Raw genomic sequence first — 24,663 nt, forward strand, 5'->3', positions numbered from 1 at the left:
ATATTATTATTCTTGAATAATATTACATATATATTCACTCTCCTTAAATAAGGACACAACACATACTATAACTCCTACATACTCAATGTGAGACTAAAACCCAAAATGTAGTATATTACTATTCATATATCTCAACACTCCCCTTTAAAACACATATATACTATAACTCCTACATACTCAATGTGGGACTAAAACCCAAAATGTAGTATACTACTATTCATATATCTCAACACTCCCCCTCAAACTGCTAAGACGTAGGAACATATAAAACACAAATCTGTCCAGAAGTCACCTTCTTACGTAGAAAGTACTGATCAACCTCTATCTGGTATGATCATATTGCACAAGATTAGCCAAAATGCTAAGAGCAGACACAATAAAGCGTCATAGGAAGAGAGACATGTAGATGAAGATCTCGTAGAAGATGCTTTAGCAGTTTAGACATATCAGCTCACACATACCTTGGGCCATCACCCTGTACTCTGCTTCGGCACTGGACCTAGAAACAACATCTTGTTTCTTACTCCGCCATGTAACCAAATTACCACCAATAGTCGTGTAATACCCATAAATAGATCGCTAAACAGATCTATAACCTGCATAGTAAGCACCAGTCCATGCCTCGACCCGAGAATGACCATTATCTCGAAACAAGAAGCCACGTCCAGGACATCCCTTGAGATAACGGAGCACACGAATAGCTGCTTGAAGATGAGGAAGACGCGGCTTGTGCATAAACTGACTGAGAACTCCAACTGTGCGTACGTAACATCAAGACAGGTAAGAGAAGATAGAGGAGCTTCCCAAGAATCCGTATTGACCAATGTCTTCCAACAACTCGCCATCATAAGTGTATGTATCAGCAGGACGAAAGGCAAGTTGCCCTGAAGCAGAGAGAAGATCAAGAATATACTTTCTCTAAGAGATAAAAATACCATAACTAGAACGAGCAACCTCAATCCCGAGGAAGTAACGTAGAGGGCCGAGATGTTTCACCTAAAAACGAGTTCTGAGATAGGATTTCAAGTCACTATTACCCTGAACCTCATCGCCAGTAATAACAATATTGTCCACATAAGCAAACAACACACAACAATCTTCATACCAGAGTGTCGAAGAAATAAGGTGTGGTTAGCTTGACTCTGAACATATCCATATGCAGTCATGGCTGCAGCAAATGTATCAGCCCAAGTGTGAGGAGACTGCTTAAGCCCATAGATAGACTTCTTCATCAAACTGCACACTAAGCTCAAAGCAGAAGAAGAACGGAAACCAGGTGGTGAAGACATATACACCTTTTCTTGTAAAGTCTCATTGAGGAAGACATTTTTCACATCCCTCTGAAAAAGGGGCCACGACTTGGATGTAGCAAGAGAAAAGATAACTCATCGTATTCATCTTGGCCACAAGAGCAAATGTCTCCTGATAATCAACTCCATGAATCTCTGTGCATACCCCTTAGCAACCAACTGAGCATTGTACCTACTAATTGTTCAATCTGGATTTTGTTTCATGGTAAAAACCCATTTACACCCAACTGCTCTACGCCCAAGCAGAAGAGAAACTAAGGCCCAAGTATTATATTAACCGCCAATGCATGTAATTCCTCCAACATTGCAGCCTTCCAGTGAGGCTGGACCAACACCTCTGCCACTGTACGTGGTATATCAACCAAGGATAGAGAAGCCTGAAAAGATATGTAACTAGGAGACAAACGATGATATGAAGTATAATCAGTGGTAAAATATATAAGCCATAGTATTAGCATATCTAGCTGGCATCATCCCTGCAGAGTGCTTCTCTTCCGAACAATAATAGGTGGAGTATCAGTTCTATCAACAACTGGTAAATCAAAATCAGTAGTAACTAGTACAAGAGGGATAAGAGATGGGTCAATACCTGGTAAAGGTTAATCAGTGGCAAGTGGTGAACCTAGAGAGGCAGAAGATGCGGGGCAGTCTGGTAGAGGAGGTTGGCGCCCTGGATAGCATCGAATATAGACCTGTAAAGAAGGTGGAACAAAACGTGGAATTGGAGGGAAAACTGTAAGCTATTATTGAACACTCACCGAAAGTGGAAAAGAAAGAGAAATGGATAAAGGTGAATCCTCACAAGGAAAAGGGTGAACTGGAAAACACTCCCGCTGAGATAAAACCTCACACAAAAAGAATGGAGCATGTTCGAAAAATGTAACGTCTATGGAGGTGAAACAACGATGCGATGAGGGATGATAACACCAATAACCCTTATGAGTATGAGAGTAACCTATGAACATACATTTCAATGCATGTGGATCTAGTTTAGAGATAGACCCGGTGACTTGGACGAAACAAACACACACATCACTGCACCATAACAGCTTTTTTGTGACAGGGGCTTTTCCCAATTTGTGACACCAAATAGGCGTCAGAAAATTTGTGACGTCGAAGTGCCGTCAATATTATTGTTTGGCATCACAATAAGTCAAAAAATTAGTTTTACTTTATTTATGAAATTTGTGACACGATGTGGAATCTGAAAAACAGAACGATCAGGATGAAGAATTGAATATGGAGTGCAAAAGTCGAGAGCTCAAGATGGAGAACGGTTAATGAGATACACTGCTGTAAGAACAGTATCAGACCAAAAACAAGAATAAGCATTCATGCCAATAAAAATAGCACGAGCAAGATCAATAATATGGCTATTTATTCTCTCGGACTTGCCATTTTGCTGTGGAGTCTTAGTGTTAGAGGTTTGATGTGAAATACAATTAGCCAGCTTAAAGAACTTTCAAAGACCATGAGACATAAATTCTCCGCCCTGGTCGGAACGAAAAACTTTAACTATTTTACCAAACTGAGTACGAACCATTGCAGTAAAAGTTTGGAAAATGGATGAGACCTCATCCTTCGATTTAATCAAATAAACCCAAGTACACCTAGAGAAATCTTCAATGAATAACATAAATAAATAATGAATCCTAAAACAAAAGTGACAGGGGAAGGACCCCAAACATCGAAGTGCACAATATCAAACAAAGACAAAGTTTTATTACTGCTTTAAGGTTAGCTAGTTCACATGTCTCACAAGATAGACCTGACATGGACACTTTGGAAAAGAAAAACAGAAATAAATAACGTAGATACTCAAAAGAAATATGACCTAAGTGATGATGCCAACATAACAGCCGCTTTACATTTTCACTACTAGACGAAGACTCTAACTGGAGAGCATGAGGAGAGATTCAAGAAACAGATCCATCCAGTACATATAAGCCACCCTCTTCACATCCACTACCAATCACCTTCTACGACACCAGATCCTGAAAAACACAGTAAGAGGGATAAAATATTACACTGTAGTTTACATCTTTGGTAAGTTTACTAACTGAAATAAGATTGGTGGTCAAATTAGGGACATGGAGAACATTAGATAACGAAAGGGAATCAGTAACTAGGATACAACCCTTCCCAGCAATAGGAGTCTCAGCCCCATTGGCAAGGTGAACTATCCATTTCGAAGAACTAGATGCATAAGTCTGAAAAAGAGAGGACATACCAGTCATATTATCAGTGGCACCCGAATCAACAATCTAGGGTGAAGTCTAGGATGCAGAAACAGTATTGGTAGATGCAAAATTACCTGCATGAGAAGCCCCTGGTTGAGAAGATAGAGAGAGAAACTGTCGGAACCTGCTGATCTCGTATGGAGAAAGAACACTAGAAGCAAAAGACTCTGGTGTATTAGAGTCAGCAGATAGGTGTACTGAGGACTGGGATGATGAGCGTTGTTGAGAACCAGGACGGTTGTGTAACTGATAACACGTTGCCTTTATATGCCCAAATCTGCCACAATGATCACACTTCTTTTTTGGAGGACGAGAACTACCAGAGGCCGCTGGCAGTGGCAAAAGACCGGATAGTGGTGCCTCGAAAGTCTGTGGAGGAACTGACGGTGGCGACGGGTAAGCATAACGGACTGACATAGCAGAAGTCTCAGACAGAAGACCAAGAGTATGAGGCACAGGCGCTCGACAACTCTGATCAGAGAGACAATAGGCGTGTGCTTCCTCAAGAGTTGAGAACGGATGCTTGTCAAGCAAGTGAACAACAACATACTCAAACTCAGGATTGAGCCTAGCAAGAAACTGAAATATTCGATTCTTCTCCACAATCTTTGCGTGCTGCATTAGCTGGCCATTCAATAAAACTATCATAATGAGATAATTCTTCCGAATCGAAGTCTCGCATAGTACGCCCCAAGAGATTGAGTACCTTGTTTGAAATTTCCAATCTCATTGGAAAGTTGGAAACTCCTTGCATTATTCTGTCTCTGAGAATATATTGTACGAAGAGGTTCCCAAATAAGATATGCAGTGTCTGTAAACAAATAGCCATCAGAAATCGTTGGTTGCATAGAATTAATCAACCAAGTCCTCACCATAGAATCATATGAGAACCACCTAGCATACTTCATATCAGTTTCTGCAGGTCCCTTTTTTGTGCCCTAGAAAAAATCCTATCTTTCCACGGCCTCCAACAAACAATTTTATAAATCGTGCCCATCGAACATAGTTCAAGCCATCTAATAGCTGTGAGATAATTTTCATATTTGGATTATCATGAATAGGGTAGAAGGATTGGACATCTTCAACAGTTCCAACCGAAGCAACAGTCAAGATAATTGATGCATCACCAGTAGCCATCTCGATTAAAAAAACATACCTCAAAAAAATAATAAACATATATGAGATTCAGATCACCATCTATTGCATCTTGTGACTAGTTATAAAAAGGAAAAATATAAAAGAAAAACATTGAAGCTTAGGTTGTGATCAGAACAACGTAACCGGAGAAACAGAGATGTACGTCGTTCTTCAAATAAGAGAGAAAACAGAGAGAGCAACGGCGTGAATCAGTCCAAAAAACGAAATCGCGATCAGCGAAAGTATGAAATAATTATAAATCGCTTCGATTCCATGTTAAATTGCCAAATTCTCTATAAACTCGAACTTATGTAAATGGTCAATTCTACTAATATATTAGAGGAGGCTCAGGACACCCAATATATGTCAACAATTACATGGTTGTAAGCTCTCTCTTTTTGTACAAGGTCAGCTGTGTATTTTTCATATTTCCAATACTACCAGAGTACCAGTGCAGAAAAATGTTTGCGAGTGCCATGTAAATGTCCATCTTAGATAGTTTTAATTCATCCAATAACTACCAACACAACAATATATGATACAAAAGACTTTTACAGTTAAAATTTCAACAATATATACCAAAGGATCGAGGATTGCAGAACCAACAATGCTACCAGGTATGTCAAATATTTTGATAGGCAAAAACGATAATTTAGGGGTTGTTTGTTTTTTTTGGATTCAGCATTCAAAGCCTCTTAAACTTAAGTTTTAAGCATTCAGATGCTCAAAAACGTGTTTGTTTTTTTAAGTAGTTTAAGCATTCAGTGGTAGTTTCAGCATTCAACATTCCACACCAAAGTTCCTCATGAATGCTGAATTCTAATACTTGAAACAAGAAGTCCCTTCTTGCCCTTTCTTAAGAATCCAATCTCAAGAACCTATCTACTTTCTTACCTTGACCTTTATGACTTCAAAATGGGTTCTTCAAAATTTGATGTTGACGTCAGTAAAAATAGAATTACATATATATTTTTTGGAAGTAAACAAAATATGGAAAATAAACTGTTAAAATATATTTGTGAAAGCATATTTTAAAATAAGTTTATTTATCATTTCTTTTCATCGCTAATCCATCTCCTCTCCTCAAATCTAATATATATTTTGTTTTACAAGAAATCAAGTTAGTGTTTAAAATAGATAGCATGGATAAAATTGTCCGAGTGATTTATATTCAGCATTCAGAGCCAGATTATTCTAACAGAAAACAAGTATGTTTTTCAGAGTTCAGCAATCAACATTGAGCATTCAGGGGATGGGCCATTTAGCATTCAATATTTAGAGGCTCATAAAAACAAATGACTCCTTAGTGAAAATGACGTAATTATCATAATTCAGTGAACTGACCCGCCAGTCCACCACAGTTTTGTAGCTTAGCAAAGAGAGACAATGTCTCTTCTAACATTCCACCACAGTTTTGTAGCTTAGCCAAGAGAGACAATAATGTCTCTTCTAACATTGGCCTAACTGTCCAAGTACAATGCCCAGCTGAGAAAGTAAACATGAACCATGATGCCAAAAGGAGACCTTGACGTCGAAAATATGCCTTAGAGTAAAAGCAAATCAGCTATGCACAAAACGCATTCGTGCAATCAGAAGGCAAATAAATCTGAAAGCTTCTTAAATGTCTTCTAGCACTCCTCAATTTTTCACTATTAAGTTCCCGCCGAGAGGATTCTAGCTTCCACTCCTTATGGCCCTATATAATGACTTACTGTTGGTTTACTACATACCGATGAGCACAACATTTCCTGATCTTCTCATTTAGAGGTCAACATTTTGACATTTTCTTGAGGATGGGTACTATCAGTATCCGCATAATCAAGCAAAACTTCCAACAAACTCTACATGCTGGAAACGCGACAGATACAGCCACCAGAAGTGTTCCTAGAGGACATTTCGGTGTACATAGGAGACTAAAAAATGTCGTTCCAATAGCTTGCTTGAAACATCCTTCGTTCCATGACTTGCTAAGTCAGGCAGAGCGCCTTCCTTCTTTAACTTCTGAGTTGATTCATTGATAGGCTGTCATGGAGGCAAACTATGAGCTGTTTGAAGTCTTTGCAGTTGGGGAAATGCTTCAGCCTTACTTTCAGTGGGAATGCTTCAAGTATATTCAGTTCTCAGACTTCCATGTAAAATCTACCAGTAAATGAGTTGTGTACATGACATGACAGTGTCCCGAAAAATATATTAACTAACATGTGTTCCACCAAAATTAGTTTACTGGGGTAAAAGAGAATAAAACAGATCAATCAAGCCATAATCATTCAAATAAGCTCCAAGTATTAGGAGCAACAATTGAACATACAGCGCCGGCGGAAAAATTTACATTGCTCTCACAGTTTTATTACATCAGCGGTAAGCAACATGATAAACAGAAAATAAAATCAGATAAAGCTAAAATAAATAAAAGTTCTCACTACATTTGCAAGAAAAATTACAGATTAGGAATTACAACAAAACACAGACGCAGTGACAAGAGGTTACTCCTAAAAGGCTAGCAACTAGATTTGTCAAGGGTTGTATTTATGAGGAGGTGGTGGCCTTCCATTTGCACCTCTTCCCAAATTAGCATAGAGATTACCCTGGTGTTGAGGGTGATTATAATCTCTTGAAAGGCCTCGGCTATTTGCAGCAGGTGCTTGGCGACCTCCACGTTGGTGGTTGCTACTAGATGCATAAGCTTGGTGTTTCCCATTGTATCCACCTCTAGGATGAACATGACTATTAGCTATCATTGGTGGTGGTGCCACATGTTGCCTGTACTGGAGCTGAGGATTCTGAAATGAACCTGTCCCATGACCATGCACAGGAGAATCTCGCCTCTGGGTTGCTGGCCAGTTGTTTCTTCCATACAGACTGTTAGATCTTTCATAGAGACTACTAGATGCATTTTGGTGAACAGAACCATCAGGTGGTTCGTAGCCACGAAAACTGGAATTCGCTAATCTATTATTATAAGGTGGCACTGATCTTTGATGTTCCTGATTGTTGTGCTTTCCATTTGGATGCGGGTGTGAACCGTACAAACTTGTACCATAAGGTAATTGTGACTGATGCATTTGCTGCACCCCTGAAGGCCCTGTCTTTATCTGTAAGCTGTTAGTGACAAGTCGATGTGCATCCTCACTGAGCTGTCGACCAGAATTGGTTCCAGAGCGATTTTGTCTGAGGTTGAAAAGCAAAAGTCAGATCTTGGAAACAAATGCACATTTACACATTCCTATTCCTAGTGGTTCTTTGGTGATAATGGCAACTATTATTTTGATTCTTATAAACCTATAATATATACTGAACACAAGTGCAGTTGTGTGTGTCTCTCCCTCGGTGTTTGTGCATCATGCCAGTTTCATCTCATCATAATTGTACCTTTCCCATGGCTTTTTCCCAATATCTTCATGCCACAAAGCAGGTGGTGGCCTCAAATCTCCTACAGCAACAATCTGAAAAAGGCGGAGATGAAGATATTAGACATTAATTTAGTTCACAAGACGAAATCACATTGAATGCATAAATGAAGTCTTCTGGTTACAGAATAAAAAGGCTTAAAGAAAACACAGACTCTCTCCAAGGATATGCTATAGATACACAACTTATTATTATATTTTGATAGCTTCTTAGACCACCTTAAATCTGGATTCATATGAAATACGTACAAGTATACACCTTCAGTCAACTATATGCTTCTCAAAAAATTTATACAAATGCACGATAAAGTCAAAATTGGAACCACTAACGCAATGCATCCTCTAGACACCACGTCTGGATTCCAGAAGGCTATTGAGCATCTTTCCTCGTTTTGAAAAATGCTGACGTTTTATCGGGAATATAAAACACGTCTTGTGCTAAAGGGGTTGCGAACTCAAATTGAGCAGATCAGTGCCCTTCTTCAAATCACTATTTGTACAGTATCTAAAGTTCAGGAGATTTACTTGCTACTTCAAATCACACAACAAAAAACCCCGAGACAGTAAAATGTCAAGGACACAAATCCTGTATCCAGCAATCCTCTTAAAACGCTGGCAATTCACAATGTTTTAGTATTTATTTACTTAACGTTCTTTATTCTTTAATAGTCTGTAGGTTATAGTATTAGTTACCTAAATTTTGTCATACAACTGAAAATATCAAGTTCTGTTTGTCTTTTCGAAGGCTAAACTAGCTATTTCTGGGTCAAAATGTTTTGCAATTGACATCCTGGCATTGACCTTCACCCATATTTGTCAAATTATTTCAAGTATGAAGTGTAACTAACAAGTTACATAAACCTAACATCTAGGTCGCAGAAGTCATGGCTATCATTGAAAGGATAGAGTTGGCTCTTAAAAAGAATTGGAGATCTTTGTGGGTGGAGTCAGATTCGGTTGCAGCCATCATGGCTTTTGGATCCTACCTTGCTTTGTCACTCCTAGGTGGAAACAGGTAAAGAAACATCTACTTAAGCTGTATATAACTTCAACATGGGGGAAGTTTAACATAGCTGCTGATCAAGCTGCTAAGTATGCGTCTATGTTGAACAATGATGAAGCGCAGATACGGGACCGAAGACCACATTGGATCACAAGGTGGGATGTACCTGATAGGACTTATGCAGTGCCGGCTCATCCATTAGGCGACTTAGGCAGCTGCTTAAGGCCTCAAATATAGAAGGCCTCCAAATTTCCTTATTTTTCCTTACATGTGTTTGATATTACCATATATTTTGAAGAAAAAAATACAAAAAAGGACACTAGGAGTCAATTTGGTTTCTCCCCACACACTAAATTTCGGGAGTGAATTGGTTTTAAGAAAATTTATTCCAATAGTCCACTACAACATTTGCATCTCGAAGTTACATGACAAATCCAATGGTTACAAGTGCGTACTTATCTTATTTTTTGTGAGAGAGTCCTCACATAGTTAGATCTCTAAATTGGAAAGAATCAAAGAGAATAGAAAATCCCACATTATATGCGAGAATCTCCATATTCTATGGTGCCTTTCCCACTTCTCCACTTATGTAAAGACATTAACCGATTTTCTCAAGGTCTCTCTCTCGCACATACTGCCCTTTTATGTTTCACTCATTTTCATTATTTTACTCATTAAGTTCTTAACTATTTGTCCATTGATCATCACTTACTCGCAAATTGGTATATATTATTTATGTATTTCGAAGGAAATCAATCTACTCTTCAATCTTGTATGTGAAATTGAGGATTTTCATTTTTAATATGAATCTTATAATCTATTATTTGTTTTTTTTTTTTTGTCAATTTTGTAATGAGTTTAGAAGAAAAAAAAGGCCTCACTTGGCTCATCGCCTAAGGCCACATCTAGGCTTGAGCCGGCCCTGGACTTATGTTAGGTTTATGTAAACACAAGTTGTGTCCTTTTGTTCTGATTGTGCTTGAATCTAAGTTACATTGAGAACAGATAGGTGTGTCCGTATCTGACGGATACGAAGTGTCAGACACGGCGAAATATAAAAAATGGAGGTGTATCACATACAATATGTGTCCGACACGGACACGTGGATTCGTATCGGATTGTTTTTGAAATATGGCGTATCCATGTTACATAGGCTTGAATTGGTTTGTAAAGGGAGCATTGCTCATTGCAACCTCCTTGTCGGTACTGACATACACTTGTAAATCTTACCATGTATGTTGATATAATTTGCTTAACTAGGAAAAAAAAGGTTAAAAGTACCTTTTTGGGGAAAATGACCCCTGTAGGAGGTCTAGTAATATGCTTATGTGCATCAGGGAGTATGTAGATAGCCATTCTGAAAAAAGAACGAGAAAAGAAAATTGTTAATCCCACGGATGTATGGCTTACACAATTTACCAGAAGAATGCATGAAGTGCTGAAAGAACTCACATGACATGGTTGTTCATAATGTCTTCCAAACCATTTACAGGCGAGCTGAAAATGGAAGGGCAAGGATCTTCATTACAAAGGGCTAAATACCCATTCATCCCGCCACTGCATGTAACCCAATGTAAGATCAGAAAGTTGTTGAAGTAAAAAAAGTATCTTAAAAACAGAGGCATACGCCCAAACCAATCATGTTTAATCAAGAGCAGAAGTTCCTAGCTAGCAACAACAAAATATGAGTACATGCACAGATAAGTTTGGTGCTTATAAGATAGATGAAAATTTGAAATAGGTTGTCCAAAACACTAAAACCATATAAAATGTTCCAAACCAAGTGACCATACTCTCCATCAATTAAGACTTTCGTGCAGATGGTATAATGATCAAGAAGTGGAAGTCAACATAAATATGGGCAGATCACAAACCAAAGCAGCAATATTCCTTCCTAGTTATACTATGAAACTTTACACAGTTATTGTTTTGACAAATAGTATTATGTATTTCCAGCGAAATGATGATATACGAATAACGGGAAAGGAGGAGAAAAAAGCATTTACGAAAAAAACAGGAAGATAAAGCACAGACTACAAAATTGGAACCACTACAACCACCTTATCAACTCACAGTCACACCTAAACAGAAATATCAAAGAGATGTCAGAAAGCGCTCAAGTATGATGTGCATCAGCTGTTGATAACAATCCCCTGAAATGTGTTCCATTCGAACCCTTACATACGAGGAAAAGGACTCAAGCTCCAAAAACACTATGAGAAGTTATACACCATGTTATAAATAGAAGACATCCCACTAGTCCAACAGTGGCAATGTGTACTTCTCTTTATTTTATTTTATTTTTGAGAAATTTAGCTGTTGATCCTTCCAATAATAGTGTATTTAGGTTTGGTCCATTCTCACATTCTTTCAATGGGATTAGGATTAGCCCACCTCCTACTTAATGTTTTTCTTGTGTGTAGGCTTTACAACGACACCCATTTGTTTTTGGCCCACCAAGTCTTTCCTTCTTGGACTTTCACATGAACCTGCTCGAATTCGAAACAAGATTGGATATGAAGGGAATGTTCTAAAAGGTTAAAGTTTCCCAAGAATGCTATCCAAGCAAAATAAAAGACTCCAGTGAAGATTTTGGATTTTTAGATGCTTCAAAGAGATTTGAATAACACGGGGCAATAAAGTACGGCTAAAACTCAAAAAGTCCAAGTAAACACATAAACCAAGGATAAAATAGAATACAAGCCCCACAAAGCTGAGCCCCATAAAGATTCTAGGTTTCTAAATGTAAGAAAACTGTTCCTAAAGAGATCACCAAATTCACTTCACCCGCCGGTCTTCTGATGTCCAAGCCCCATTGATATTCCAGCTGCCCTAACTTTCCAGTAGATTTTTCAGTCATTTACAAAGCACTCCGTCCAGGATTCATGGTAGTTATGTTCCTTAGACCTGCTGGAATGAACAAAACCACCTACTGGATTTAGCAAAAAAACCTAAATGCCCCTGCCTCGTGATTGTCAGGCAGTACATCCCAACAATTTCATTCACAACGATATTCTCTAGTATCAGCAGCCTTGGCACCAAATGGGGAATGGGGATCTATTTGGTGCCAAAGTTGGTGTTCATCAAATGTACGAAGCGGATCAACAACTGAAGCCCGGATAAAGAAGTGGCATGTGGGCTTTTTGGCTAGGCCCACGCGGTCTATTATTTCGCCTAAGCAGTTCTTGAAGTGGTGCGTGGGCTTGAGCTGTGCTGTTAAACAAGTGGCTCGTGGGGCTTGAGCTGAAAATTAAATGTCACCAATGGAGATGAACCATTGATCAAATGTTTGGTAATTCAATTGATGAAAAATGTTGCTGAAATCCAGGTATCACCATTGAAGATGCTCTTACTAAAACCAGTAAATCAAATTTATACATAAAGGATAAGATTTAAAACACACTCTTCTTTTGAACAGTAGAAGAAGATTTTATATTGAATAAATAATACGGATGCAATGTCAGAGATAACTACAAATAGTACAAGCACACATAGGCAAGCCTCAACCACAACATCCCTCCTAAATACAAGATCTTTCAATTTCAAACCCCTACAGTTGGGCAATATAGCTAACTAACATGCACACACTTCATATTCTCAAACAAATCGGAGTATGGACACATGTACACACCGACACTCGTGTTGGACACACGGACACGTTATGTGTACTATTTCAATCTAGGGTTTCTCAAAACCCTAAAAGGTTATGTAAATAATCTTCTAACATAGATACAACCCCATAATATACCACTTTTATTGTTATTTATTTGTAAGGAGGCAACTTTCTAAGGTCTTATGCCAAAGAATTAGTTGTGTAACTTAAGAAATGTAATCATTTTCCTTTTAATTAGCCGTCCCGTCCTGCTTCATACTGATCGCCGTGTTGGACACCGACAAGCGTACCCGTGTCAATGTGACGTAGGTAAATAGGACACCCAATCCCACATAAATGACTTGCAATTAACATACTACAAAATAACTTCCAAAGAAATCTCAAACCAACTTCTGTTTTATGTCTAAAGGAAATATTGATATGACAAGCACCATCTAGAACTCACAAATGGCATCAAAACTCACAAAACATGATTGAGTTTTACAATACTGACCTGGCTTTGGGATCAATTATTTCTTTGACTTCAGCTCGTTCTTTGTCTGACAACTGTTTATTTTTGTCATTTAAGGAGAAGATATAAGGGGAGAGAGGGTGAGACACAGTTACGAAAAGCATGTCAGACATTACACTATTCCTTCGGACTTCTTCCTCCTACAAAAAAGCATGCTAGAAAGAATAAATCAATAAAACAAATAACCACTCTGTTTTTGCACGTCAATTATGAAAGTAAGTGAAGTTTGACTCTAAAGATAAAATACCATTAAAGTGTGTTCCACTTTTCCGATCTCATTAAGCAGACGCCCTTCGTCAATAAAAGGCAATTTTGCAATACCCTTTAAAATAGATAAAGAAAACACAAAGAAACCATGAAAACATGAACCAGTTCTCCTAATAGATACTTCGTAGCCAGAAGTCTGAACGTATTTTATTTTTGATAGATAAATCATATGAAAAAGGTTGCATATGAGAAGAAAATCCAACCTGCCAAGCAAACCGCTTTCCGTTCATGTCAACTTCAAAATCTAACAAGACAGTTGAGAAAATATAAAATCTTTGCACGAAGCACACAAGACCTTAAAGAGAAAACAGTAGCAAAATAAACAAAGAATACCAGTGGGATAAAAGTCCACAATAGGGGAGCTTGAACTGGTCATTAATTCCCTATAATGCTCGGGTAGTGCATGACAACTGAGGAATAATCCATAAATCAGTAATTATATTACGAAACAGGATGTCCATAACAAATGAGTGACACAACCTTGCAGCCGGAAATACACCCATCAGCTGATTGAATGGTTTGAATGGGGAACCTAGTTCAAAGTTTATCTCCAACTGGTCAAGACCCTTGATATCAGATGCAAAGGGCGCATAATGATATGGATAAAACCTAGAGAAAGAAAGCCAAGAATCAGCAATATAGATAACAAGTATGGTACTCCATATACATCAACGCTGCATATATACCATCCGATGAGTTAATTTACAGCTTTTTTGAATGCCTCCTATTCTCTGATAGTAATCTATCATGTTGAATAAGATGGTACATGCATCAATGCTCCTGCAATTTAGGAAATACCTTTCTACTATTTACAGCAATACATTTAAAATCCATGGGTCTGGATATATTTCTCCAAAACTATTTCTGAGAAATTGGCCTTACAAATATCTTTATAAGTTTGTATACTCTCATGCTCTTCCTACTATCACTATTAGTTATAGTTTTTACTTACAAACTACCAGTTGATATAAGACACTTCATAACTGTCCCAAAGATTTGAAAAGAAAGAAGAAACTGAGTTTAATTCTCAGAAGGATCAGCACTTCGTTTACACCTAATGAGACTTTTATTCTTTTCAATCAAGGGTTGGGTTCAAGGGACATATACATTTGACATGTAAAATCACTCACGCTAACAACCACAAGATGCTCCAAATCCAATGACTAAGAATCTGCCACGCGGAAGCTCAAAGGCAAGTCTTTACTGCTTTCTAACTTGGCTCAAGCCAAGCCATCAACTTACACTCAAATCCAATGCACCTGTCACTCTTTGTTTTGGTACACACGTCTTCTTCTTCTTCCTACCCCCCCACAATAATGATAATAAATCCATAAATATTACTAATTTACTATCTTGTTCAACGAAAGATTCAAACCTACAGAAAACCTTATAAAACTATTTAATTATCTTTTCATTCTCATCTTTTTTATAGATTTTGAGTACCTATAATTGCAAAGCCAAAATAAGTAGAACCCATTATCAATATCTTTTTGAAACTCAAAGGAATAGAAAGCATAGGCCATGACAATAGAGTCCCCATCAACAAAATAAGTTTAAATAGAAAATTAAAGATGGATTACTGGTTTTGGTTTTTTAATATTAAAAGGATGCAATTAATCGATCGGGCATTGTTTTTGAGGTTTGTGAGCTTTCTATGATGTAAGGAAGTAAAAGGTTGTGAGGTTTTATTTAAACCAATCATTCTCGAATTGGTTTTTTCTTGAAGCTCATAGAGAAGAAAATGTCAAAGAAGGCAAGAGGAGGAAAGAGAAGACCAAAGATGTGAGAGGTGATTTAATGTAGCTCGGTGGCTTGGCTTGAGCCACGTTAGAAAGCAATAAAGACTTGCCTTAGAGCTTCCATGTGGCAGCTTCTTAGTCATTGGATTTGGAGCATCTTGTGGTTGTTAACGTGAGTGATTTTAAATGTCAAATGTATATGACTATATGTCCCTTGAACCTGACCCTTTAATCAATAAAAATTTGTTACTAAGAATCCAGCATATACAAAAGCTACCAATAAAAGCAACTAAAAGGCTAAAAGCCATGCATGTGCACAAAAACCAACAAACAAACCAAGCTAAAAGACAAAGATGCCAGGGAGACTGAGACACACAGACAAATTTTACGAAATTTGAGAGAATTTGAACCCCAACAAATATTTTCTTATACTACATTGAGCAAGCCGTAACACCTTTGACAGGCCATCAGAAATTCAAAATTACTAGGGAAAAAAAATAAAATCACTGACAATAGCGTTGTTACATGAAAACTCACCACTGCCAAGAGCAGACCCCTTCATAATAATAGTGCATAACCCAACATAAGCCCTCCGTGTATCGTAGAACCTACCAAATGAAACAAATTGAAGTTTCTATCAACCTTAAAAAATTCAGAGTACCAAAATCAGGTCAGTGCACAAAGAAGAACATTAATCTGCTATGTTACATGGACATGCCATAGTTTGAAATTAATCCGTGTCGGATACGTATCCATGTGTCTGTGTCGAACACATATTGTATGTGATATACCTCACTTTTTGACATTTTGCCATGTCAGACACTCTGTAATCGTGTCGGATACGGACACACCTATCCGTGTCAATGTAATTTAGTTAATCTGTGAGACCAGCTCTAACAACTATCTTGTAACAAACCATAATCCAATTGCTGTATTACATTTTCTAATACATTCCACTGTAATGAAAAACAGTTAGATGGGTTGAGAAAGGATTAATAACTGACTGCACTTACCACATCCTTTCTAATTGCTTCAAGTTCGTCAGCACTTTTTGCAGAAAACTTTTCTTCATAATACCTTTCTTTCCACCCAGGGTCTCCCAACTTAACCTGGTGACATAAATCTCTGTCAGTGACTTAGTAGTACATATTTAAATTACATTGCATAATCGTCTTGCAAAAGAATTTAGCAATGAAATTCATCTCAGACAAGGATAGTCACCAAAATAATTATAATATGAAATGGATCTTAAGAAAAAAAAAAAAGATATAAAATGCTCCACTAAATCAAACCTTATCTTCTTCTTGGTTGCTCGAGTTAAAAAGGTCTGACTTTTCGCGTATTAAATCCTTCAACTTTGTTTTCAATTCCTCCTTGTTTTCCTGTGTCTTAGCAACCAAAAAAGGATATATCAGATTCTATTTTAACACCCCCTTGTAATGAATGCATTGATGCCTCCATGTTAGCTAAAATTAAATGGAAAAATGAATATTCTAGAAAGACGTTGCTGAAACACAGCTGATTGGAAAAGTGATAATCCTAAGCACTCATGCCATAGCCATTGGTATGAATGATTAATGATTGAGATGATGATAAGGTCATACTTCCATTTCAAGACTATTCTCAGCCTCAACAATAGCAGCACCAACAGAGGCCTCTGAAGATCGTGGCACTTTATTGTTTCGGCTGTCAGACCTTTTTCCTTTGGAAGTCCCGACCTCATTTTTCTCAACCACTGAACCTGAATGGTGAACATATTCCTTTGGTTGATATGGTGATGGTAAAGCCGCAGATGAAAGACGGGAACCACGATAATGAGCAACTGGGACTAAAGACTCTGGTTTGAACTGAGGTTCAACATCATCGCCCCTTCTCGTCTGACCTTTTTCCCGCTTGATTCGATCAGCTTGCCGCTGAAAAACAAATGCACAATTAAATTTGTTTTGATAATGAAGTGAGGTTACTTTCGTTTAGATTCAGAAACATTCATTTGCTACAAGGACACCACAAAGCATGGCATCAACCGCAACTGACATCAAAACATACTAGGCAAACAGATTTAGAAAAGATTTTATTTTTTTGATCGGTGATATGTATATATATATAATCATAAAGTCAAAGTTCGTAGGATGAAATATCCCCTAGGTTACATGGACACGCTATATTTTGAAAAAAATCTGTGTCGGATCCGTATCCACTTGTCTGTGTCGGACACATTGTATTTAATTTACCTCGAATTTCTGATTTACCATCTAATTTAATAAATTTATAATTATTAAAAAATTAATTAATTATTCCTATCCGTGTCCCCGTGTCGATCTTCAACTGCTCGCCGTATCCGACACCCCGTATCCGTGTCGGACACCGACACGCGTGCCCGTGTCAATGTAACCTAGGATATTCCACTCAGATACAACAAAGGAAAAGACAGATACAAAATCAATACTAGAAAAAAGAAACTACGACTATTAGAGAAAACTAAAACAAAGGGATACAATCATGCATGGCCGAGCAAGGACTCTCATCTGAACATAAGGTCCCCAAACGATGTATCTGTCCACTCTTCCCAGAACTTCGACCAGAGAAACACGAATCCCTTGATTGCTACAATCACCTGTGCCCTAGTCATTGCACATCCATCAAAGTGTCTCCTGTTCCTTTTCAGCCACAAAGTCCACATGATAGCAAAAGATCTTTCACTGACCGAGGAACAACCCAATACACCCCAGAGTGGCCCACAAAGTAACTCCATATCTCCCAAAATAAAGGACAATGAATGAGAGTGTGACTCACTGACTCCCCATCAGCCATACACAAGGGACAAAAGTTAATGATTATTTTCTTTCTCCTAATAAGATTGTCTATTGTCAAAATCTTATTATGGGTCGCACACCAAATGAAAAAAAAAACAAAACAAGGAATCTTTGCTGACCAAATAAAAGAACTTGGAAAGTCTGGAATCATGACCCCTCGGGTGTTAACCGGTAGATGAGAACACAAAGAAAAGTAGAAAGACTTGGCTGAGAATTTCCCATTCTATTCTATAGTCCAGTGTCGATCCCTATCCGGTCTCACAGCAGGAATCGCCTCCAGCATAAGCGTGAGGGTGGCAATGCTCACAATATCCCGATCAGTCAAAGTGAGCATGAATCCCCAAATCCCACCCAAGATTACCATTATTTAGACGCATGAAATCACAAATGGTACGATTTTTAAAAACTGAGATGGCATAAAGTCTCAGGAAAGACAAGAATAACGGTCTCTCTGCTACCCATTTATCCTCCCAAAACCTAATTCTACCCCCGTCACCTAAAACGTATGTGATTTCTCTCTAAAACTCCACGAGACCTCTCTGAATACTCTTCCAAACCCCACACCCGTAAGGACTTGAATTCTCCCCGTTATACCACCCAAGATTGGACTCACCAAATCTGGATTTAACCACACGCCTCCAAAGCCTCTCACTTTCTTCCCCAAATATCCAAAGCCATCTGCCCATAAGGGCAGAATTAAACTCACAAATCCTTCGCAAACCCAGACCCCCATTTTTCTTCGACATACAGACAATCTTCCAGTTAACAAGATCATACCTATGATTCTCCTCCTTGTCATCCCATAAAAAATTCCTAATAATCATCTCAACCCTTTTGACAACGCTTTGTGGCATCCTAAAAAGAGACATGACATAAACCGGAAGGCTCGAAAGAAAGCTCTTAATCAAAATCACTCTTGCCCATCTCGAGAGGTACCGCCCATACCACCCTTCAAGTTTCTGACGGAGGTTCTGCTTTACAGGTTCCCACATAGTTGAAGACCTATATCGAGCACCAAGAGGAATCCCAAGATACCTCGAGGGCAAAGATCTGGCGGAGCACCCAATGGCTCCAGCCATCCTATCAATATCGCTCATGTCAACCACCCCATACACTTTACTCTTAGCAATATTCACCCTAAGCCCTGAGATCACCTCAAAGCAGCAAAGAATCCCACGAAGAAATCTAAGCTGTGAGAGGTCCCTACGCAAGAACACCACGATATCATCTGCATATTGCAAATGAGAGACGAGAACTCGGTCCTGTCCCACCCTAAAGCCCTCGATAAAACCGATTAACAACTCAACAACTCAATGAGAGACGAGAAAAGATTTTCATTGGTACAGTACGCATGCTTACAGATTTACAACTCAACACACAAACAAAATGCAGTTCAAAACCAACTTTAGAACCCATACCACAAGGACCAATTAGAAGTTGGTAAAGCGACAGAGAGAAGCTGGCTCACAGGAACAGCTGTTCCTGGTTAAACAGGGAATTCTTAATGCAAGTGGTTGCATCTGGACTCGGCAGAAAATCGTTTGTCAACATCGGATGCGGGTTGAACACACACGCACACGCACACGCACACACACACACACACACACACACACACACACACACAAAGAAAATAAAAGGGAAACTCAATCCACAACAAGAATTAGAGCTTTACTCCTCAATAACTCGATGGACATATAGTTTTCTTGTGGAACGTATGATATGAGCGTGACTTTTGTCTTCAACGCTATTTAGTATTTACTTTAACCTATCGTCAATTATGATTTAACACTCAACCATTACTGTGTCTTTTTCTATGATAACCTTTTTCTTTTAAATTCCTTATTTGCAGTGTCCCTGCTGTGTCCGCATGCGTCTCTGTGTCTGTTTACTCTGGACGTGACCCCAAAATCAACTAGCTTCATGCTCAACAAATCATGCATGAAGTCCAAAAGATGTCACAGTTTTTTAATTTAAACCCTAGTTAACGTTAGAGGAGAAGCTGTCTACAGCATTCGCCATATGTTCAGAGAGCTTGCAACTCCATCTTTCACATTAGCAACAGAAGATGCTTCTCATGGGTCTACTGGAGTTTATCGCTATTCTTGTTTCTTGTAACATCAGCAGTACTTCCTAAATTATGATGCTTAACGAAAGTCATTTCCTTCTTTTTCTTCATGGAAAATCAGATCAGAAAGCTTTGGACTAATAAAACATAACCTTTTTTTTACCTTAACATTCCTAGTTTTCTCGATCACCCAGCTGAATGCAAAATCTAACACCATTTGGAACCTAGCCAAGCATTTCCAGGGCCCACAAGCATATCTTCCTTAACAGTCCAGCGCACTAAGGACAGTAATGACCCCAAATACAGTGTAGTACCTCCATTTCCAGATCACAATATCCCACAGCTCTCACACTTACACCTCAAGAAGCCAACCCCAAATGGACGATTTTATGTTATGTGTGACTTGCTCATGAAGTAGGACATTTTCCTTTAAAACTTGGCAAGTCCTTTCTCGAATATATGAGCATCAAAACGGATAACGGAGATAGAAAGTCAGAATGCTAAATATAATATCCCATACAGTACAAACAACTTGAACCCTTGTCAATCCTCTTCAATGTTCTCATCTTTTCTACTCTGCTAATTGTTGCATGCAGGAGTCCCTAATTCAATGCTCTTCCTCAAAGAATGTGAAAATTCACCGCAAGTAACAACTAAGTTGGAGACAACATTAGTCAAAGCAGAACAAACACAGAGCAAACAGAAGAACTAAAACGTATAAGAAGACGGCTAACTTCCTTTTTACAAATATCACGACAATGAATCAATGATCTGCTTACAATGGTTATAGACTTATATAGCTAATTTCTTCATTTTAGTTGAATTTGCATACACCAAAAATGCAAAATTCCCATACTAAAAATACAACCTGCTTATGCAGAAATAGGAAACAAGAAAATTTTCAGATAAGCTTCAAAATATGCGTTGTGACAAACCTGATCTGCAATTAATGCCAACTATTTTCATTCCTACACATTCCAAAAATATTGCGAGGATCTGGAATTATTTCATCACATGAACTAACCTGATGTAGTCGAGCTCTCTTCTGGAAAATTTTATCCTCATAGCAGCCCACTGCCTGGATGAAATGCTCTACTCTGCTCAAAATTGCCTTGAAAAGATATAAGGGTGTCACAAATAAGAGCTCAAGGATCATGGAAGTACAAAGCAAAAAATTTAAAGTAAACAGAAAAATCTAACTCGAAAAGTTGAGCAATGTCAATAAAATACCTTGCTTGAGTCGGTCAAATATCCACCCATTGCTACAAACTCCTTTTTATACACAGCAACTAACAAGTTGATAGCACCCTAGACATCAAACAAATACAGAAACAGGAAGAAATTTTCATATAGTTTCTCATATCATACTTGCTTTTAAAGTAACATACTGAGAGACTATCAAGTTCAGGATGAACATAAATTATGCACTGGCATCATATGACTATCTAGTCCATCCCTTTACATAATCCATTGTCTACGTTTCAATTCGAAAGTGTTTGAAAAATGAGCAGGTACCATATGACAATTTTATACGCACAGCAAAATCAGAAAGAAAGATCTGAATACGAAGATAACAAACCTCTCTAATTTCCAATGTTGGCATATGTGGGAGAAAATCATTGCCAACAAAGAAACACATGAAGATGAAATCATCTACAATGCGTTCAAAATCAATCTCAAAGGGAGCATTAGGAATTCTCATCTCATAACCCAAGTACTCTCGAAGAGTCCAAATGTTGAGGAACTGCAAAAGATTTACAAGTTAGGAAAGCTAGAAGAAGACATCATGGGTGGGGAAGGGACAGGAAAAAACAAATGCAAGAATCATGTTCCTATGAAAACTTTAGACTTCCGATCCAGGTAGGAATTGGGACTAACTTGATAGGGTTTTTTCTCCAAAGTAGAACCTTCACCCTTCTCATCAAACTGACCAAACTTTCTCTTAGCCTTTCCTTCACAATTCGCTGCTAAATGACCTATTTGACCACACAGAAAGCACTTGTCTTGTTGTGCAGTGAAAACAACCTGTGAGATGTCATTAAGAAGTAGTAGGAATCAGGTTGAGAGAAAATGTGATTCTACAAATAAATGGAAAATCATAATTTAAGCTATCACCAGCAGAACTTTGTAATAACATAGAAACAACACTTTTATCCGGTTGATACTGAAGTTCTTAATTCAATTATATGGCCAACCCCAGAGATAACATGTATGATAAATCATGAAATATAGTTGTAGTCTTGGCTCTTTGTCCTCTTTCTTGTTTCTTCTTATATTTGTTTTATATTTATATATTTTCCTTTCCATTTCTAAGAAGATATTCCTATGTTCACAGAGAGCACGTACAGACCATTAAGACTCAAAGCATCAAATTATTCTCACAGAACCTAACAACTAATAAGAAATAGAAGTATAACCTCTCTTAAAATTGAAAAATGCACTTCATGAGTAGCCAAACCTAACATGATCAAGTCTGCATCCTGTACAGAAAAAGTAAAATTTAGTGCACAAGTTAATTAGGTCTACAATATCAAGGAGAGAAATGTGTTTACTAGGGAGACGGTTGCAAATTTTCATGAAACTAAACATAATGAAAGGACATACCAATCCATACAAGCAATGACGCGTATTTGGATCAAAACCAGGAAGGTTTCGCTGAAGACGGATGTATGACATAATTTTGTGTTCCCCTTCACCAGGAACATTTGCATCTGAAAGGATAACCTACAAAATGATTTTATAGATAAAAAAGATATCTGAAACGAACTCCATGAATAACGTTTACCATAATACAAAATTTTTTATTCCTAGTGACTCTCTATAACGAGAATACCTTAATCGATTTCCACCCAGGGTCATTATTTAGTCTTTGATGAATGTAGTACTGCAACGCAATCGATAAAACAGCCATAAACTGTGTTCCAGGAGTGATGACATTAGAATCACAAACTTGTGATTCTTGTTTTGGAGGAAGTTTTCTTCCCTCATTCTCAAACTCTTCTCGCAACTTTTCTTCTTCTGCTGCCTGCACATGAAAAAGTGACATCAAATGCATCATGATCCACAGGAGAAGTACAATAATACCATTCACACCATCTGTCAGTTGAGATAAAGAAATTCATATTTTCAAGAGGTTTTAGATTATAAGTGAAATATGTTTGTTCCAAAAACCGAAATATTCTGACTGATTATGTTATCTAAACACATTCTTATCTCTCTAATTAGATATTTTCCCACTAGTATTTTGGTCAATTTCTTAATCATAGTAAATAAAACACGTACTGCATCAGCAGCGTCTTTAGCAGCTCTAAACCGCCTAGACCGTTGTTGATTCATTTTCGCCCTCGGTGCAACACCATCTAAAATAGTCAAAAATCAGTCGACACATTCTAATTAAAATATCAAAACTTTGAAAAAAGTAGTACTAACCAATGGCCATATAAAGAACCTTCCTGGGTCGAACCATGACAAAGAGTCTATCAATATAATCAAACATACACTGAAACACCTCATCAAAAGTAGTAGGTGATGGTCTGTCTTCAGGGTGGAAACAAGGATGTATAATTCCATTCATATCGAGATATAAATTATCGTATTCGATATTATTTGGATTTGGTTTTGTTGTGTCGACTGGAATTTTGACTCCTGAAATTTCTATTGCTTCTTCTTCTATTACGTCTACTACTACAATTGAATATTTTTCTGCTAACCATCTGTAAAAAGCTGGGACACCCATTTTGATGTACTCTTTAGGAGCGGGAGCTTAAAAACCCTAAAAATAAAAGACAAGGATATAATAATAACTGAATGTGAACTTGTGAAGAAGAAGTACTTGAGTTGTTTTTGTAAGTTTGGTTGTTGCACGTGTGTTTTCAGTTATGTAGTACTGTTTTTTGCATCGGACCTTGTTTTGGGCCCAACCCGGTTCGTTTAAAGAAATGGTGTCCGGCCGTATATCCTACCTACATTAATATCGGTTCTTCCAGGATGCTCACAGTGAGCCACATCAGCAAAGTTTTTAAAATAGTCCTTACTTAAAAAAAAATTACTTGCCTTCTTACCAAAATAACCCTAAATTTGGTGTCCTCTCTAATTTAACATAAGTCAAAATTGTCTTTTCATGTGTGTTATTTCAATTCTACGCCCTTATGCGCATGGGCTATTTTAGTAATTATAAAATAAAAAAAGAAAACAACCCTTCGTATTTGTCTTCTTATCATCTCGACAGAAACAAAACCCCAAACCCACTCTTCGTCAAAAAATTAAAACAAAAACAACACCCCGACTAGGTCAATTCGATGAAGATTAAATGGCTCCTTTAATTCATTTTTAATCGCGGCAAATGTACTCAGCTCTAGGATTGCCATTTCTAAGTCCATATCTACAATCAATTGGATCCAATTACAATCGACGGTGTTACTTCCAAACGGTCCCTAACAAAGTAATTCCTGATCGTGAAAAAATCCATTCAGATAAGAAGACTCCATTTCTACCAACCGCTTGCAACCGTTTCTTCATGGAACCTTTCCAAAGCTTCATTTGCGTAAGTAGCCAATTC

General features: G+C 37.8%; 1 protein-coding gene across 1 annotated transcript; it reads right to left on the minus strand.

Moving 5' to 3' along the window:
- Nucleotides 1–6,928: 6,928 nt before the first annotated feature.
- Nucleotides 6,929–23,953, minus strand: LOC147514409 (5'-3' exoribonuclease 3-like). Its single transcript, XM_086582893.1, has 22 exons — nucleotides 23,535–23,953; nucleotides 23,388–23,464; nucleotides 22,939–23,130; nucleotides 22,710–22,829; nucleotides 22,523–22,585; nucleotides 21,984–22,130; nucleotides 21,685–21,849; nucleotides 21,336–21,413; nucleotides 21,130–21,216; nucleotides 16,832–17,140; nucleotides 16,520–16,615; nucleotides 16,241–16,336; nucleotides 15,765–15,835; nucleotides 13,969–14,097; nucleotides 13,822–13,898; nucleotides 13,692–13,732; nucleotides 13,469–13,543; nucleotides 13,204–13,361; nucleotides 10,550–10,654; nucleotides 10,379–10,454; nucleotides 8,057–8,130; nucleotides 6,929–7,855 (listed from the first exon to the last, which is right to left on the minus strand). Exons 1-22 carry the CDS (start codon nucleotides 23,839–23,841, stop codon nucleotides 7,201–7,203), a joined length of 3,198 nt encoding a protein of 1,065 aa, XP_086439019.1. The 5' UTR covers nucleotides 23,842–23,953; the 3' UTR covers nucleotides 6,929–7,200.
- Between the last annotated feature and the right edge of the window lie 710 nt (nucleotides 23,954–24,663).

The sequence above is a fragment of the Coptis chinensis genome, chromosome 2 (assembly GCF_015680905.1).
Source record: "Coptis chinensis isolate HL-2020 chromosome 2, ASM1568090v1, whole genome shotgun sequence".
NCBI lineage: Eukaryota > Viridiplantae > Streptophyta > Magnoliopsida > Ranunculales > Ranunculaceae > Coptis > Coptis chinensis.